Raw genomic sequence first — 15,550 nt, 5'->3', positions numbered from 1 at the left:
CACAGGTTACAGACGCGTCACTTCCTGTGCAGAACACATCATCATCTGAAGCGACTCACCTGAGGGAGACGGCCGGAGGAGTCCAAAAGACCTCTGAAACCCTAACGATTCATTTCAACCTCAACTGACCCCTTTCTCTGAGAATACTTATAAGTTTGGGAACCGACCGTGTTATAGAAAAAAAAAAAAAACAAACAAACAACCAAAGCACACTTTTAGTATTTGTATAAAAGAGATTTACTTCAATTATCACACCTAGGGTGCATGTGAATAATAATGATGATGAATCAAATGTCAATCATAACAAATACATTGTGAACGTTTCATACAGTGATATTGCTTTTCAATGTCGTAGAAGGGACTGTTTTACAGTGCTGAGAACAAACAACATGATACGTTTAGTAAATAGAAAGCTAAAAGAAACAATGATACATGAGGGAAAAAAACCAAACAAACAGAGGGACACCCCGAAGGACAGAGAAATAAAAGCATCTCAGGAGTGACAGAAGTGCTGAAGAAACCACTTATTTAAAAAAACAAACAAAAAAAAAACCCAGAATAAAAACATTGTAACATCCCTTTACAGTCATGCAGCCTCTTGTACTACAACACACACTTTCCGCTCGCTCACACACACACACACACACACACTCACAAAATAAGCAGTGGGAGAAGTTATGAGGATTATTACTTCCACGTTGTTGATGGCGGTGTTGGGAGAAAAACAAAAAATCATCTAGAAACACTCTGAACCTGCTAAAGCCTCGACGAGCATCTTAAAGCTTTCCAAAAGAGGGAGGACGACGGGGTGAGGAGGGCGATATGCGGGGTTTGGAGACCTCCCTCCGGGTCATTTGGTTTTCAGACTACACTGTGGTTCCTGCTATGAGCGAACGGACGCGACGACACTAGGTAGCAACACGGAAATCTGTCGACCGCCTGCCGACAGAAGCGGAGAACTACGTCACTATTTGGCTGTTATTTTTCCTTTTCTTTCTTTATTTTCTTTCTTTTTTTTTTTTTTTGCTTCGTCTTTCACGTCTTGAACTGTTTTGTCGCCGCGGAGCTCCAAGTCCTTCACTGAAGCGTGAAGGAACCGAGAGATGATGGTTTTTCAGACGGAAGACGAGCCAACGTGAGCGCGAGAGGGAAAACAAAACGCGCGTGGACGCACGGGCCGGGAGGGGAGGGGGGAAGGGGGCGGAGCTTAAAAGGAGGATTATTGTGCTGTGCTATGTAATAAAATGTATTACTGAGTGTGCTATAAGTACAGCACCGCTGATTCAGAAAGTGTTTCTTTACAAAAAACCCACTTCATAAGATATATTCTAAAAGTTTTACAAAAAAAACATCTGAGGTTTCTCTCTCTCTCTCTTCTTTTTTTTTTTTTGTTATTGTTTTTCTCCTGAATATGGTGACCAGTGCTGCTGCTGCTGCTGCTGTTCGGGCTTCCATCACAACTAACGAGGAACTACTACTTCAAAAACAGATCATACAGTAAAGCTTTCACAACTTCAGAAAACATGATATGATATACAGCATCTGTTACACCTTTACAATGTTATTCAACAGTGTATAGAATCATCTGATTTAAATTTGTAGAAAAATATCTGTGGATCATGGAAAAGTCCTGAATCGTCCCTTCTCTCCTCTCCTGTCTATCGAACGAGAAGCGCGCTGTGACAAAAGCGAATCAATCGGCACCTTATTTACACCCGTCTCTCTCTCTCTCTTCCTCTCCATTTTCTTTTTTTAAATTCATCCTAAGAACCCATTTGAATTGGCACGCGTCATTATCAATACATGTAGTGCCGTTATCAATGTCACAGCAAAACCTGACGTAAAAACAGACGAAAAAAAAAAAAAACTACAACAAAAATGCCCCGTGAATAAATTCAGTGTTCTTACAGTGTACGCTGCTGTTTCTGCATGCTTCCTCCTTCATTCAATGCTCTGGCCTTTTGTTTTTCGCTGCTAGTTTTATGTACAACACAAGAAACGCATTGAGGGGGAGTGAAGGAAGTGGAGGGGGTGTTGGAGGCGTTGGGAAGGGCCAAACATGAGGACCTGGACTGAAACACGACTGCAGCTCAGTCAGGAGAACACACCACAGTTTGCACTCTACGAGAAAACGCTTTCGGTACCAAAAATGAAATCTGTGAGAAAGAAACTTGGATCTGGAGTGAGACATCAGCTGGAACTGTCCATGTGACATCACTAGTTTGGTGCCCTGCTTTGCAGATAAAGGCACGAATCTGATGATCTCAGTTTGGGATGAAACGGTGGCTGTAGAAAACAGGCGATGGTTTTAAGTGCTTCGTGTTTTTGCAGAGGCTGCTGGGTTAGTGTGACAAAAAAAAAAAGATCTGCTATGGACGACGGATGTCTGACATCGTGGCGTCCGCAGGAAGAGTCGCTGCAGCGTCTCGGTAAATTTGAAACGAGTTTGGATTCATTTTAAAGGTCAAAGCGAACAGGCAATGAAAACCCAACATTTAGTTTCTGTATTGTCAAAAGGACAATGATGTGAAAGCAGCTGTCAAAGCAACCTGGGTTTCCATGGCAACTCAGTAGAACTCCATGCCACGCCTCATTAACGCAGTAACTCAAGCCAAAGTAGTCTTGATCAAACATACTCTTAAGTATTTTTGTGCTAAATATTCTTATTTCTGCAACCTGCAGGTCCAAAGAGACGCTCCTAATAAATTTGGCTAAAAGTTCAAAAGTAATTGGGTAATGTTTTAAAATAAATATAACGAAAGCAGGGGGTTTTTTTTGTTTTAAAAAGGTTTTAAATTCTTACCTGCAACATTAGAAAAGAATGACACTAAAAGTACCACTGATATGTTTTTAGATCTGTTCTCATTGTCATTCAGTTAGAATCTATGCGATTTAAAAAAAAAAAAAAAAACAACTATCCTATTATGTTCATCTTTACTTTAAATCATAATAAGAAATAAAATGCCAGTTCTTCAAATATGATAAGAAATTCTCTCGAGTAGATATGTCAAAAAAGCTGCTTTTCAAAAATTCAAGTGAGATTTACGTCTCTAAAGGAGTTACTGTATTTGGCTCCTGATCTAACCAAATAGTCTAATTTTCAGAGAAACTGAATTGTGGGTTTTCATAAGCTGTAATAATCAAAACGGCCAGAAATAAACACCTTAAGTATTTCACACTATGTGGGAAAAAATAAATAAATCTGAGTTTGACTTTTTGGAATTGAATAAATAATTCTTCAAATCATATTTTAAATGACCAAGATGCATCTGTTTTAGAAAATCCAATTTCAGCAAACGCATCAGCGCAAAGACCCTGTTGGCTGACCAGGATGAACAAGTCTGGAAAAAGTGGTGCGCGTGTGTGTGTGTGTGTGTGTGTGTGTGGGGGGGGGGGGGGGGGGGTGTGAAGAAAGGCTTTAGTATGGAGACCAAAACAGGTGGTTACTCAGTATCTACAACTGTACAGGACAACAGCTTATTGTGTCCCACAGATCTGTAGTTTGGACAGGATTACAGTTTGTCGTGTGTTCGACACGGGCACAGCCACCTTACTGTTTTTAGTGTTCGGACGCGGAAAAAGAGTCTGTGCTTGGTTTACAACCGTTGTTTAAAAATTAAAACCCTTACCCTAAAAACTAATAAATAAAAAAAAAAAAAAGGCAAACACTTCCCAGGATGCCTGGGCTCGTACTCCGTCGTAGTGTTTACAGACCCTGTCCGAGGTTTGAGTCATAAAAAGATCCTCCTAAGTGCTTCGTTTGCTAACTGCAATAGAAATTCTGCATAATCATAGGCTGGCTATCTCTGCTCGATATGGCGCAGCTCGTCCTGCTCGCTGGTACGCTTCTCTAATCTCAATTTGGCAGATATGACCTCTTTCAAGTGAGCATGCGTTCTCAAGTTAAGGTAATTTCATTTGACCTTTTTCTTTTTTTTTTTTTGTTTTTGCTTTTTTTTTTGTTGACTAAAAGAGTACAAATTCAGACCAGGTAATTATGTGGGTGTAATAAATGGATGGGCAAAGTCTGGCTAAAGAAAGAGCTGCATGCCCTGTTGAGCGTTAGTGTTGGGCTTGCCCAAAGCAAAAAAAAAAAAAAAAAGAACAACTAAAACATCATTATCCCAGAATAGAATAAAATAGACTAACATATATTCAGTGATCTTGATATGTCCTTTGATTCTCTAGCTAGCAATTTAAGAGCATAACATTTGTGGTAAGAGCTTTTATGCTTATGGGAGCATGAACTGTAGCAAAAACACATCTCCAAAGCTATTGAAATGACACTAAACTTTAGGATTCATGAATATACAAACAAATGAGAACTAGTACATCTTTGTAAATAGTAACCAATACTGCCGGCAGTCTATACGTCTAATAATAAAAATGTTACTTGCCCTCAGGAACAGTATAATCCCTTAAAAAATAGACAACTCATATGATAAGACATTAAATGAAAAAAAAAAAAAATACAGCACCTATAAATAAGCAGAATAAAAACCAAACTATAAATGCAAAAAATAGCAATAAAACCAAGCTACAGTAAATCATAGTATTACACTACTTTGTGAGAAGATTAATGCAATGGTAACGCATCAAACAGCTTAAAGAAGGGTGTCAGTTGTGCACTAGTAGTGTGTGCAAGTAGATATACGAAATATGACCCCACTCGTTAGAAACGCCCAACGCTCCTCGATCGCTCGCGCACGAGCACGTTGTGTGTTCGTGCATCCATGCAAACTTATACACACACACACACGCACACACACTCTGGGGGAGAGGGAGGCAGTGGGCTGACAGGCACTGAGGGCTTGTGTAGGACAAGGGAGGGAAGTGATATGCCTTAAAGTTTGTAGTGTTTACAGTAGAATTCAATGCAAAACAAGACACACACACACACATCCCTGGATTCAGGATAGACTGGAGAAGACTGGAAACTACTCACAATCGGTAAGGGTCAGGTAGAGGGTCAAAGGTCGGGGGAGGTTGGAGTGAACTCACTTTGACGGAAAACCAGCAGAAAGTACACGATAATCGAGCTCAGCAGTTCAACTCTGCTAAAACTCGTCTCTTTTTTTTTTTTCAGTCAAGAATCATAATATAAGTCTTAAAATTTTACTGTGTGAATTGACCTCAACCCTGACTGACATGCAGGCAAGTATAAATGCACACAAAAAGACATACACGCACACACCCACACACACACACACACGCACGCACACCCACACACACACTCTTCCTGATTTGGCCTATAAAAACATGGTTTGTGAACAGAGAAAAAAAACGTTTCTTTTTCGTTAGTGGTGCAAACACGCACACAGCTGCAGCGTGCACAACCTAGGAAAAGAAAACCCAACAAGAGACCCACGAAGAGCGTCGCCATGTCGGACAGCTACAGTACTACATGGATACGTCGTGTCGCATCTCGACAACGCAACATTATTCCGTTCTAATTTACTTGCCTTTTTCTTTTTGTTGCAAATTCTAGCAGTAACTTGTTTCTCTCTTCTTTTCTGTCGTTTTTGTACTAATTAAAAATGCTTTCCTAAAATTCCCTATTTTGTATTCTTTAGAGTCGATAGACTGTGCAATCTCTTATTGGCAACCTAATTGCAGTATCAAAAACGGATCATCCGTCATCCTAAAAAGAAGAAGGGGGCGAAAGGCGGCAAGAAAAAGTCGCTTCCTTCCTTCCTTCCTTCCTCTTCAGATGAGTGCGTATGTTTGCGAGGAATTAAAACGATCCTTCTGGCCATCACATGGCAGTCAGCAGGACAGGATATGGGACAGAACAGGTCAAAGTTCATCTGTCTTATTTCAGTAACCATGGCAGCTCAGCCAGCAGGCTTCCCACTACCCTCCAAAGAGCGTAGGAGTGACTCAAAGAAAACACGCTGCCGCCGAGAAGAGAAGTACGCACCACATTTAGGTGTATACACACACACACACACATAAAACACACACACACACACAGGTGCACGCCAACACAACCCCTAACGTACAAACACACACGCAGTGAGTGAAAAAGGCAAAGGGTTTGTAACAGTCACTCTACAGTGTGAAAAAAATGAGGCGTCTCACTGAGTGAGGGGAGGTTTGTGGACACTTGGGAGGTGAGAAGAAGAAGAGGAAAAAAAAAAAATCTCCTTTAAGAAAGTGAGAGTTCTTGTAAGAGAGTTTCTGTCGCTATCTATCGTCTATCAGTGTCTAATCACTGTGACAGCTGCTGTGTCAGGCCTTGCCTGTGATACCGAGTCCAGGTTCGAACCCCGGCTGCGGGTCAGACCCTCAGCTCAGGACTGACCAGTTCTGGTGCACCAGTGGCTGGTGATAAGGGGGGGAGGTACAGCAGGGCCAGAGGCCAGCAGGACGGCTAAGTGCTTTTTCTCAGTACAAAAACAAAACAAAACAAAAAATTCAGTTACAAAAAGAAAAACAAAAACAAAAAAAAACAGGAGAGACAATTCTCTTATTTTGTTCTTCTACGTACTCCGTAAAATCTTCTTTTTAAGGATTTTGCCAACCACACTTTGTTTCTTTACGTTTTATTTGTGGTTTTTTTTTTTTTTTTGGAAAGCTTCTATGCAATAAAAATGGCTGCTGAGCTTGACTTTGGCTGTGTCCGCTCTCCGACTGGAACAGAGCAGGAGGGGTTTCCAAGGTTAGAGGTCGTGAGGTTATGAGACGGCAAGGACGAGGGGAGGGGTCCAGGGGTCGGTCTGGGTGGAGCTAGAACTCCCACTCTGACGGGTCCTCTTTGCTGGCGGCCTTCTCCAGCCGGTGGATGATGTTGTTGAGGTTGGCCGCCTTCTTCTTGCGCAGATTGTTGTCCCTGGGGTTTCTGGCGGGGACGTTCGTACTGGAGGCGGCGCTCGTGGAGGACGCCTCCGTGAGGCCAAAGATGCCCAGTCCGCTCTGCCCGCAGCTGGAGCCCGGCCCAGCCAAGCCCGAGGCGCTGCAGTCCAACTCTGCGGGGGAGTCGTTGGAGCCCCCGGCCTCAGACTCTATCTCCATGCCCTGCTCTTTGCACGCTCCTCTGTGATCCTCCAGGCCGACGCCCAGGCCCTGGCGGGTCTCCACCGTGCCCTCGGACTCTGTCCCGTCGCAGCTGTCCCCTTCCCCTGATTTGGACCCGCGAAGGGATGGAGATCCCCCCTCGCTGCCAGGCCCCATCCCCCCAGCTGCCTGGATCTCCTCTATGAAAAGCTCTCTTCGGATGCGTGACCTGGAGAAGACGGTTCAAACCCAGAGTCAAAGTCTGAAATGAAATAATCTCTAGGTTCTCTGCATAGCCTGTTTTAGAATATTTCATTCGGAACAAGGAGCTAAACATTTTATTTGCATTGCTGCAGTGTGCAACGAGTTCACTGCTGGACAAGTTCTAAAAAAAATAAATGAATAAAAACTGAGTTGCCAGAGGAAGACATTATGGGACTTCAATGATTTATTTGAACTACTATTACATGAGTGGAACGATATTAACAGAATTTGCAGCTCATGTTTATTAGTGAGGATTTTCCGCTATTCATGAATGTTCAAAGTTATACATACTGACAAATTTATACGTACACCTCTAAAAATTAGGGCTGCAGCTAATAATCATTTCAGTCACTGATTATGAAATTGATCATTCTAAGCAGTTTTTTTTTTAATTTAACCACTAACAATGTTCTTAATATTAGAAATACTTAAAAATATAAACAAATAACTCAAATCCTTTTTAAATAAACATCTTCTTGCCTAAACTGCAATAACACAGCATTCCCTTAGTGAACGCTATATCATTTGTAACAGAAAGCATCTGAAACTAAAAAATGCTTCTAACGTCAACATGTGAAAAGCTCAGTTCTTTCTGTTTGATTTAACATCAATACAGTGTTTATTATTTTTGGATTAAGGGAATAATGATTGGATAGCAACATGCATTGTATTTTCTGGGGGTGAGGGTTAAAGGGCTAGCGTAATTTTTATTCAAAGAATTTGAATCAAGTGAAGATAAAAAGCCACATGAGGATTTCTGGGTAAAACAAATTTACAGACAAGTTTCTTTGCCATCTTCAATGCAAGTTGTATGGGTTTTTTTTGTGCAGTCGAGGCTTAATTACTGCTCTGAATACATTGTCTTAACAATTAATTAATGTGTTACTAAGTAAGTTGACGATTATTTCAATTATCGTTTCAACCCTACAAAAACAATTTGGTAAAATGTCCTTTAAAGAAGCCAACCTCATCATCATTATGACTGGCTGGTTTGCTGACACTGACTGGGATTTAAACGGTTCATATGTTTTCAATAACGTTGAGGTCAGAGTAACTAATAAATGACTTCTTGTTTCCACCATCCAGCCCAAACAGTTCACCTCAGATACAAAGGAATGACTCAGCCTGGAGAACCAGCTGAACATTTCTGTGTTTAAAAGTCAGGTTTGTACCAGAAGACTGAAATCTTTAAAAGACCAAAATTAATATGACAATATGTGTGCAAACCTCCCATCTGCATTGTAAAGTATGATTTGAAGCATTGCGTCTCACCAGTTGGTATTCAGGATTAGATTCAAGACTGACCTGTAATTATGAAACCAGTTGATGACCGTACTGGTCTTCAGGTTGAGCTGGGAGGCCAGCTCCTCTATGGTTTTAGGGGAGGGATAGGGTTTCTGCTGATAAGCCTTTTTTAGGGCCTCCTTCTCCTCGGGGCCCAGGACCACCCTGGGCTTCTTCAGCTGCTGCTGGCCCCCCGGGCTCTGGGAGCCCTGCATGTAATCGGGCCCCGGTAAAACTCCGTCCACAGAGTGGCCGTCGCTCAGAGAGCTCAGCCGCCTTTTCATGTAAGCTGGACAACAGAGAGAAAAACGAAAACACACAAAAAAATGAAGTTAATACACTCAAAGTATAAACCTGTACCAACTGATGGCTAAGATGACATCATTTAAAAAAAAAGGAAAAGTACAGGTATGTTTTAAACAAAATGTGCTTTACTTATGTACTATATAAATTATTATGCTTTATTCATCTTATATATTCATATGCATATAAAAAATGAGTATAAATACAAAAAAGGACAGAAAAACAGGTGACATCATTGCCCAGATGTGTAAAAGTAGATTTTATAGGAGAAGATCTGCTGAAGAAGCTTTTCAACAAATAGATTTTTTTTATTGCTTTTGTTTTAGAAAAGCTGTTAATAACTACAATAATTCCTGAGGCGCCTTAAAATCTGGTTAAAGATGCCTTAAAGGGGCAGTATTAGGTATTTTCCAGGCACATTGTGCCACTTTATAGCACCATCAGTTGTTATAAAATTGCTCTGTACATCAAACATGACTTAAAGAAAATTTGACTTCGCAATTTAACGCCTTATAGAACACACACACACACACACAAAAAAACAAGGTGACAATTTGGAAAGAGACTGTATATATTTTTAAAGCGACATACATTGATTCTCTGCAAGCACATTTTGCCAGTTGGGTAAACTTTCACCACTCTGCATGTCCACACCTGGCTACAGGTTTCAGTAGCTCATGAAGCATCATGAATATGAAAAAGTGCAGAGTGAAAAAATGTAACACTACAAAAAAAACCACAATCTCATATTTTTCTGGTGTCATGCAGCGCGAACTAAAGGTCAAAAATGACACCAAAGCCCTAACAGCTTCAGTAAACCCAAGCACCACTAGATGGTGCTCTCGCCCTTCTCAGCATCTTTACCAGCGAACGCCTCCCTTCTTCCCCTTTCACAGCAAACAAGCAGCCGTGTTTACTCCAGGCACCAGCAGCTGAAAATGAACAGCTCGTGGCAGCTTCAACATGAGGTTGACATTTTCCCCAACCCCGATACACGCTGCCAGATATATTAGTGTTTCAGGGGAAGAAACCCCTCAGAGCAAGGTTAGCGCTCTCTGAAAAGTTGCGCGCTGCCTCACAGGGCAGGCAGTGCCAGAGCGAGAGGTCAAATACGGTTAGTCTAGATTAGGTCCATGTCTTTCCTCTGGGCTCCGCTGGTGGCCCGGACCACTGAGTTATTTTTTTGGTCAATACTCGGGAGTGCACTCTCTGATCCAAAACCTTCAGAAAGATGTGAGGTTAGCTTGCCACGGCGCTTCTAGGATGGTACACAGACAGGTTCAAAACCTGCGTTTTTGCATTTCAGGAGGAAAGTGCTTTAAGTGGGTCGTCGGTAGAGTCGGGGGTAGGAGAGAGGCAAAGTCTGCTGGCTTTGTAGGTTTTTAACAAATCCCACCACCAGAGGATAATACGGCATGATGGAGCGACAGAGAGGGCGACGCGCTTACGAACGACGGGCAAAAAAACCCAACAAAAAAACAAAAACACAAGCCTATAGACACTGATGATTATTATTATGATGATGATGATGAAGAAGAGTGCTGATGAGTGTGAGTAAGCAGCCCTGCGGCAGTCCCCGAGCTGTCACATCCAATAGAGGATGTGATGTCTGCGGCCCTGATTGGTACAGACATCACACCAAGATGACTGTGATCTGCACAACATGCTCTGCTGTCCTGCACAAAGGATAGCGTGTGTGTGTGTGTGTGTGTGTGCCATTGTGTGTTCCTCCTAATGTATTTATAAAAATAAAAGCACTCCAATGACCGCATCTCTGTGACCTTTTTTTTTTGGGTTTGTTTGTTTACTAGTTTTCAAAAAGGAATTTCTTTGCCGTCTCTTTCAGCTTCTGCTGCGGCGCACCTTTCTTCTCCAGGCGCTTCATGTCCATAAGCTTCTCCACGCTGTGCGGGTCCTGGAGCCACAGCTGCATCCGGACAAACGGCTCCCGGCCCTTCAGGCTCAGCTTGTGCCAGGGTTTAGGCCTGGCCAGCAGGTCTGAGACAGAACCCTGAGTCAGACCCAGGATGGTCTCCCCGAACAGTCGCTGACCTTGTTGAGGAAAAGGGAGAAATAAAAAAAAAAAGGTTTGTTTTCAGACACAACATTCAATGTACTTCGTGTGTTCGTACACTTTTTCCACGACAAAATTTAAGCACTTTTTGAGCATTTCCAAGTTAAGTTTTCAAACTTTTCTAGCACCACACTTTGGAGAAAGAAAAAACTAATCAAGTAGAGGCGACAGTTTTAATTGGCTATTATGTGACATAATTCATTAGTGAGAATGTGTTGTTATATTATTCTACATAGCAGGGACAACGTAGACTAAAATATAACATTTTATATTTTGAAATGTCACGCTACACACCTGATTGGTCTTAGAACAAGACAATAATTTCACCAAAAAATAGCCCCCAATTTTAATAACTTTGCGTAACGAATAAAATATCAGAGAAGTATGCATATCAAAAGTGTGTGGTTTGAATATCAAGCACTTTGTACAGAAATCAGCACTTTCCAAACCTTGAAAACACCTATTTGAAATTCAAGCACTTTCAAGGATTTCAAACACCTGTGTGAATCCTGTTTTTGTGATAAACACAAAATAGTGCTTAGTATTTTTACAAATCAAAACGTGAGAAGCGCGGCATCGTTCAGCATCCTTTACTTTGACACCCTAAAATGAAACCCAGATGTCACAGAACTGGTGAGTTTAAAGCCCACGTGTGTGTAATTTAATCTCAGTTTAAATCCAGACGTTCTTGAAAAAATATGGCTACTACACAAGCAGATTTGTACAAATTGTTGATGAAGGCAAATAAACTGTTTTATGAATTGTCTGTGTTTTCAGTTTGATTGGTTTGAGTGAGATCAGAATAATGAATTATCAAACAGGTCTGCAATTACTCATTACACTGGCTTTTCACCAATTCATAATCTGTTAAGTTTTATTTGATTATATCATCCTGTCCAGGGACTGCAGGTGGAAATTAGCTGTTTATGCCATAACCTGGCACCAACCTTCTGAAAGGTTAATGAAATGTTGGTACTTTTGCCTCTGTGTAAATAAATAAACAGAAAACAGTTCTGTGAAGGCTTCATAGGTTTGTTAGCGCTCATAATTTAGAGAAAAAACTGTTTCATGAAGACCAACAAACACAGCAAAACATACAACCAGAGTTTGGATCAAAAACATGCATCTTGTGTTACAATGGAATAATTAAAGTCCAGACTTAAACTTATGTTCACCAACCTTCCTTTTCCAATCTGACTTACTTTGCAAAACAGAATGTGAAAAAGCGGGTAGAGAAAGAAAGATTTGTAGCTGGTAGCGTCATGTATTTTGACTCCACCAGGTTTCAACTTTGTGAGAGACAATACAAGCAGAACACACTTCTCAGATTTTGCTTTGCAAGGAACACTAAAAACCATTTACAGTAGCAATCTTTCTTACACTTTTATGCACCACTTTAGGCCAGCTCATTAAATAAAACTCAAATAAAACCCATTAAAGCTTGAATTTCAATGTGAAAAAGTTCAAAATAAAAAAATTAAAAAAAAAATTCCAATCACGTGTTTCTTACCGAGGTTATTATCAGTTAGCACCTCCTTAACCTTCTTGGTGATGGCGTACGTATCGAGCTCGGGAGACATGGCGACCATCTCCTGGATGCTGAGGCCGGAGTGGCCCGGTATGGGCAGCGGCGTGCCAGGCTGGGACTCCCCGCCCGAGGGGTCTTCAGACAGCGGCTTGAGGCTGGAGGACTGCGAGGCGAGGGGGTCCCCGGCCAGACCGTTGACGGACTCCTCGGCCGAGCTGAGCGGCGACTCGGGAGCGGGGCTGCAGCTCGCCGACGTCTTGGGAGTCCCCTCTGCTTGAGCGGAACGGACAGGGTGACAAAGACCACGCAGGTTAGGTGACATGTTGCATTATGTGTGTGCAGAGTTTCATCTCTTCAATCAAGCCGCATCAACAAATTTAAGACTTCCATTTAAAAAAAGCAGTAAAAAAGGTGCTTAAGTTTTCGGTTTGAAGCCTCTTTTTATTTTTTATTTTTGGCTTCCTCCTCTCATTCCTTCATGTATCTGTGTAGTGCTGCTGCGCCGCTCAGCAGGCTGGAAGAGAGCAGTCATGAGGAGCTGTCAGTGTACATTAGCTGCTGTTTACACCCCCAGAGAGAAAAAGAGACGCACGCGCGCGCACACACACACACACGTGGCGCTGCCATCTGGCGCTGCAACACTAACTTGTCTATGACATGACAAACCAGCAGCTTGCTGGCTGACACTGCCACAGAACTGGGGATGTGGAGAGAGAGCAGGGGGGATGGTGGAAGCCAGGAGGAGGGCGGAGTGAGTGACAGGCTGACAGTAACAACTAGCCACTGGCGCTAATCGGCGTCAGGTGACGGCGTTGGCCGGGTGAGGAGCGTGCGGAACGTGGGTAGGGATTGGGCTCACCTTGGTTCTGGGCTTGCGGGACGTGTGTGTTCTGCGCCTGGTCGCCGTTGAGCCACGTCTGCATGCGGAGGTATGACGGCTCCCTGCTCCTCTGGTTCAACTTGTTCCAAGGTTTGTGTCGAGTTAAAGTGTCGCTCAATATTCCCTGCAACACACACACCGAAAGAACAGCTCAGGCACGCCGGCAAATCCTACAGGGCTTCCCTTCGCCGTATTCCGTTGAGAAATTCCAGAGTTTTCCCAGATTCTCATTTCAGGAGGAGCGGTCAAGTTTAGGTAAACGGAGGAATGGAGAGGTAAATAGATAGATGGACAGACAGGCTAATGGATGGATGATTAAACAGAAATACGAACAGATGGATGGATGAATAAATAGCTGGATAAAATAACAGATTGATTACCGCTGGAACGGTTAATCAAGATGGATCGATTATTAAAGTAACTGTCAGCTAATATAGTGACCGATTAAATGTTACATGGTATAGATTTGCTAAAAGAACAACACAGGAAGAGGAATAATAAAACGGTATAAAACAGATACATACAGTACAGACCAAAAGTTTGGACACACCTTTTAATTCAATGAGTTTCCTTTATTTTCATGACTATTGACATTGTAGATTCACACTGAAGGCATCAAAACTATGAATAACACATGTGGAAATATGCACTAAACAAAAAAGTGTAAAACAACTGAAAATACCCCTTATATTCTAGTTTCTTCAAAGTAGCAACCTTTTGTTGTGATTACTGCTTTGCACACACTCTGCATTTTCTTGATGAGCTTCAAGAGGTCGTCACCTGAAATGGTTTTCACTTCATAGGTGTGCCCTGTCAGGTTAATAAGTGGGATTTCTTGCCTTATAAATAGTCATGAAAATAAAGAAAACCCATTGAATTAGAAAGGTGTGTCCAAACTTTTGGTCTGTACTGTATATGGACAGAGAGACTAGTACAACACCACATGGTGGAGGAAACCAAAAACAGTAATAGATGAATAGAGTGATTCAAAGATGGGGGATGCATTGATAGACAAATGGATATGAATGGAAAGATTGAGAGAGGGACAGACAAATAAACTTCTGACAGACATTGTGACAGCTTGAACTACCGCATTTTTCCACTCAATTGTCTTTTTCTACAACCACACAGACTTTGAACAACTCAACGTTTCATAAATTCTCTGGACCGTGAAGGAACCCTGACTTCATATCAGAAGGAGGACATCCGTCTTGGTTCTCACCTCTTTGGAGTCCTCCTGGTTGTGGTTGTCCTCTCCCACCTGGCTGGACATGGCCCTCCGGTGGTCCGAGTGCATGTTGCTCCACCACTGCTCCCTCCAGTATCCCCCTCCCACGGCACCCCCGGAGCGGCCGGAGCACTCCGAGGGCCGGCCCAGTCTGAACGCGCCGTCGGCCGACATGTCGATCCCTGAGGAAGCCCGGCCGTCTCTCTTCCCGCCGGAGCTGAAGTCCAGCACCGGAGACGGGGATGGAGGCGAGGACAAGTGGGAGCTCGGCGGCTTCTTGAGGGAGAGCGCCAGGGGGTTGTAGGGCGGCAGCGGGGCGGTGAGAGACGAGCCCAGGATGTCTCTTTGAGACAGGGACGCGGAGGAGGAAGACGAAGCTTTGAGGATGGGCTCCAACGCCGCCTGCTGAGCCTCCATCTCCCTGCGCGCCTGCTCCAAGATGGAGCGGATTGCTTCGTCCGATCCGCTGCCCCCGCCACCTCCCACGCCGCCTCCGCCCCCTCCTTTTAGCCCCGTGTAAGACGGCTGAGCGTGGGACAGGTCTATTAAAAGCAGAGGAAATGGGCAGTCAGGAGAGACACGGGCGCAGCGTCCGTCTTTAACGCTCCGGTTACCGTGGAGATGAGGAAATAAAGGAGAACTCACCAGCTTTCTGCACCTGCAGCTCTCTTTTGGCCTGTTCCAGGATGGACTTGATGGCTTCGTCCGAGCCCGCCTCCGGGGTGCGGACGCGAGCCGTGATGTTACCTGGAAGGGACATGCGGGGGGTCGGGTGGGGACAGGAAAAGACGACAAGAGGCGTCAAGAATAAAATAGGAGGAAAAACCAGCAGAATGAATAAACATTCACTACAGATGCAGCTCTGCAACTTGGATCATCATCAAAAAGTTTATCTCAGCAATTCAGTTCGAAAAGTGAAACCTGGATTCATAGTAAGCAGAGTGATCAGTTTCAAACATTTATTTCTGTGATCACGGTGTGTAATAATAAAAA

The 15,550-nt window shown here is 43.0% G+C and overlaps 1 protein-coding gene across 5 annotated transcripts in view; it reads right to left on the bottom strand.

The window, feature by feature from the left end:
• The window catches only part of cux1b (cut-like homeobox 1b), a 94,946-nt gene that overhangs the window by 4,838 nt on the left and 74,558 nt on the right, over positions 1-15,550 (bottom strand). For 3 of the 5 annotated variants that reach the window (XM_032590403.1, XM_032590406.1, XM_032590404.1), the window contains 7 exons: positions 15,203-15,304; positions 14,552-15,099; positions 13,309-13,453; positions 12,432-12,722; positions 10,711-10,899; positions 8,566-8,833; positions 219-7,225 (listed from right to left, as the gene is read on the bottom strand). The exons of 1 other annotated variant lie outside the window; for it this stretch is intronic. In XM_032590403.1, coding sequence (XP_032446294.1) covers positions 6,730-7,225; positions 8,566-8,833; positions 10,711-10,899; positions 12,432-12,722; positions 13,309-13,453; positions 14,552-15,099; positions 15,203-15,304 — 2,039 coding nt within the window. In that variant the 3' untranslated portion in view covers positions 219-6,729. Of the gene's footprint in view, positions 1-218; positions 7,226-8,565; positions 8,834-10,710; positions 10,900-12,431; positions 12,723-13,308; positions 13,454-14,551; positions 15,100-15,202; positions 15,305-15,550 lie in introns of those variants that run through there. One more of the 5 variants, XM_032590405.1, reaches the window with a different exon arrangement.

Source organism: Xiphophorus hellerii, chromosome 18 (genome assembly GCF_003331165.1).
Source record: "Xiphophorus hellerii strain 12219 chromosome 18, Xiphophorus_hellerii-4.1, whole genome shotgun sequence".
Classification (NCBI taxonomy): Eukaryota; Metazoa; Chordata; class Actinopteri; order Cyprinodontiformes; family Poeciliidae; genus Xiphophorus; species Xiphophorus hellerii.
The sequence above is the reverse complement of the archived record's forward strand: the minus strand, read 5'-3'. Positions and strand labels throughout refer to the sequence as shown.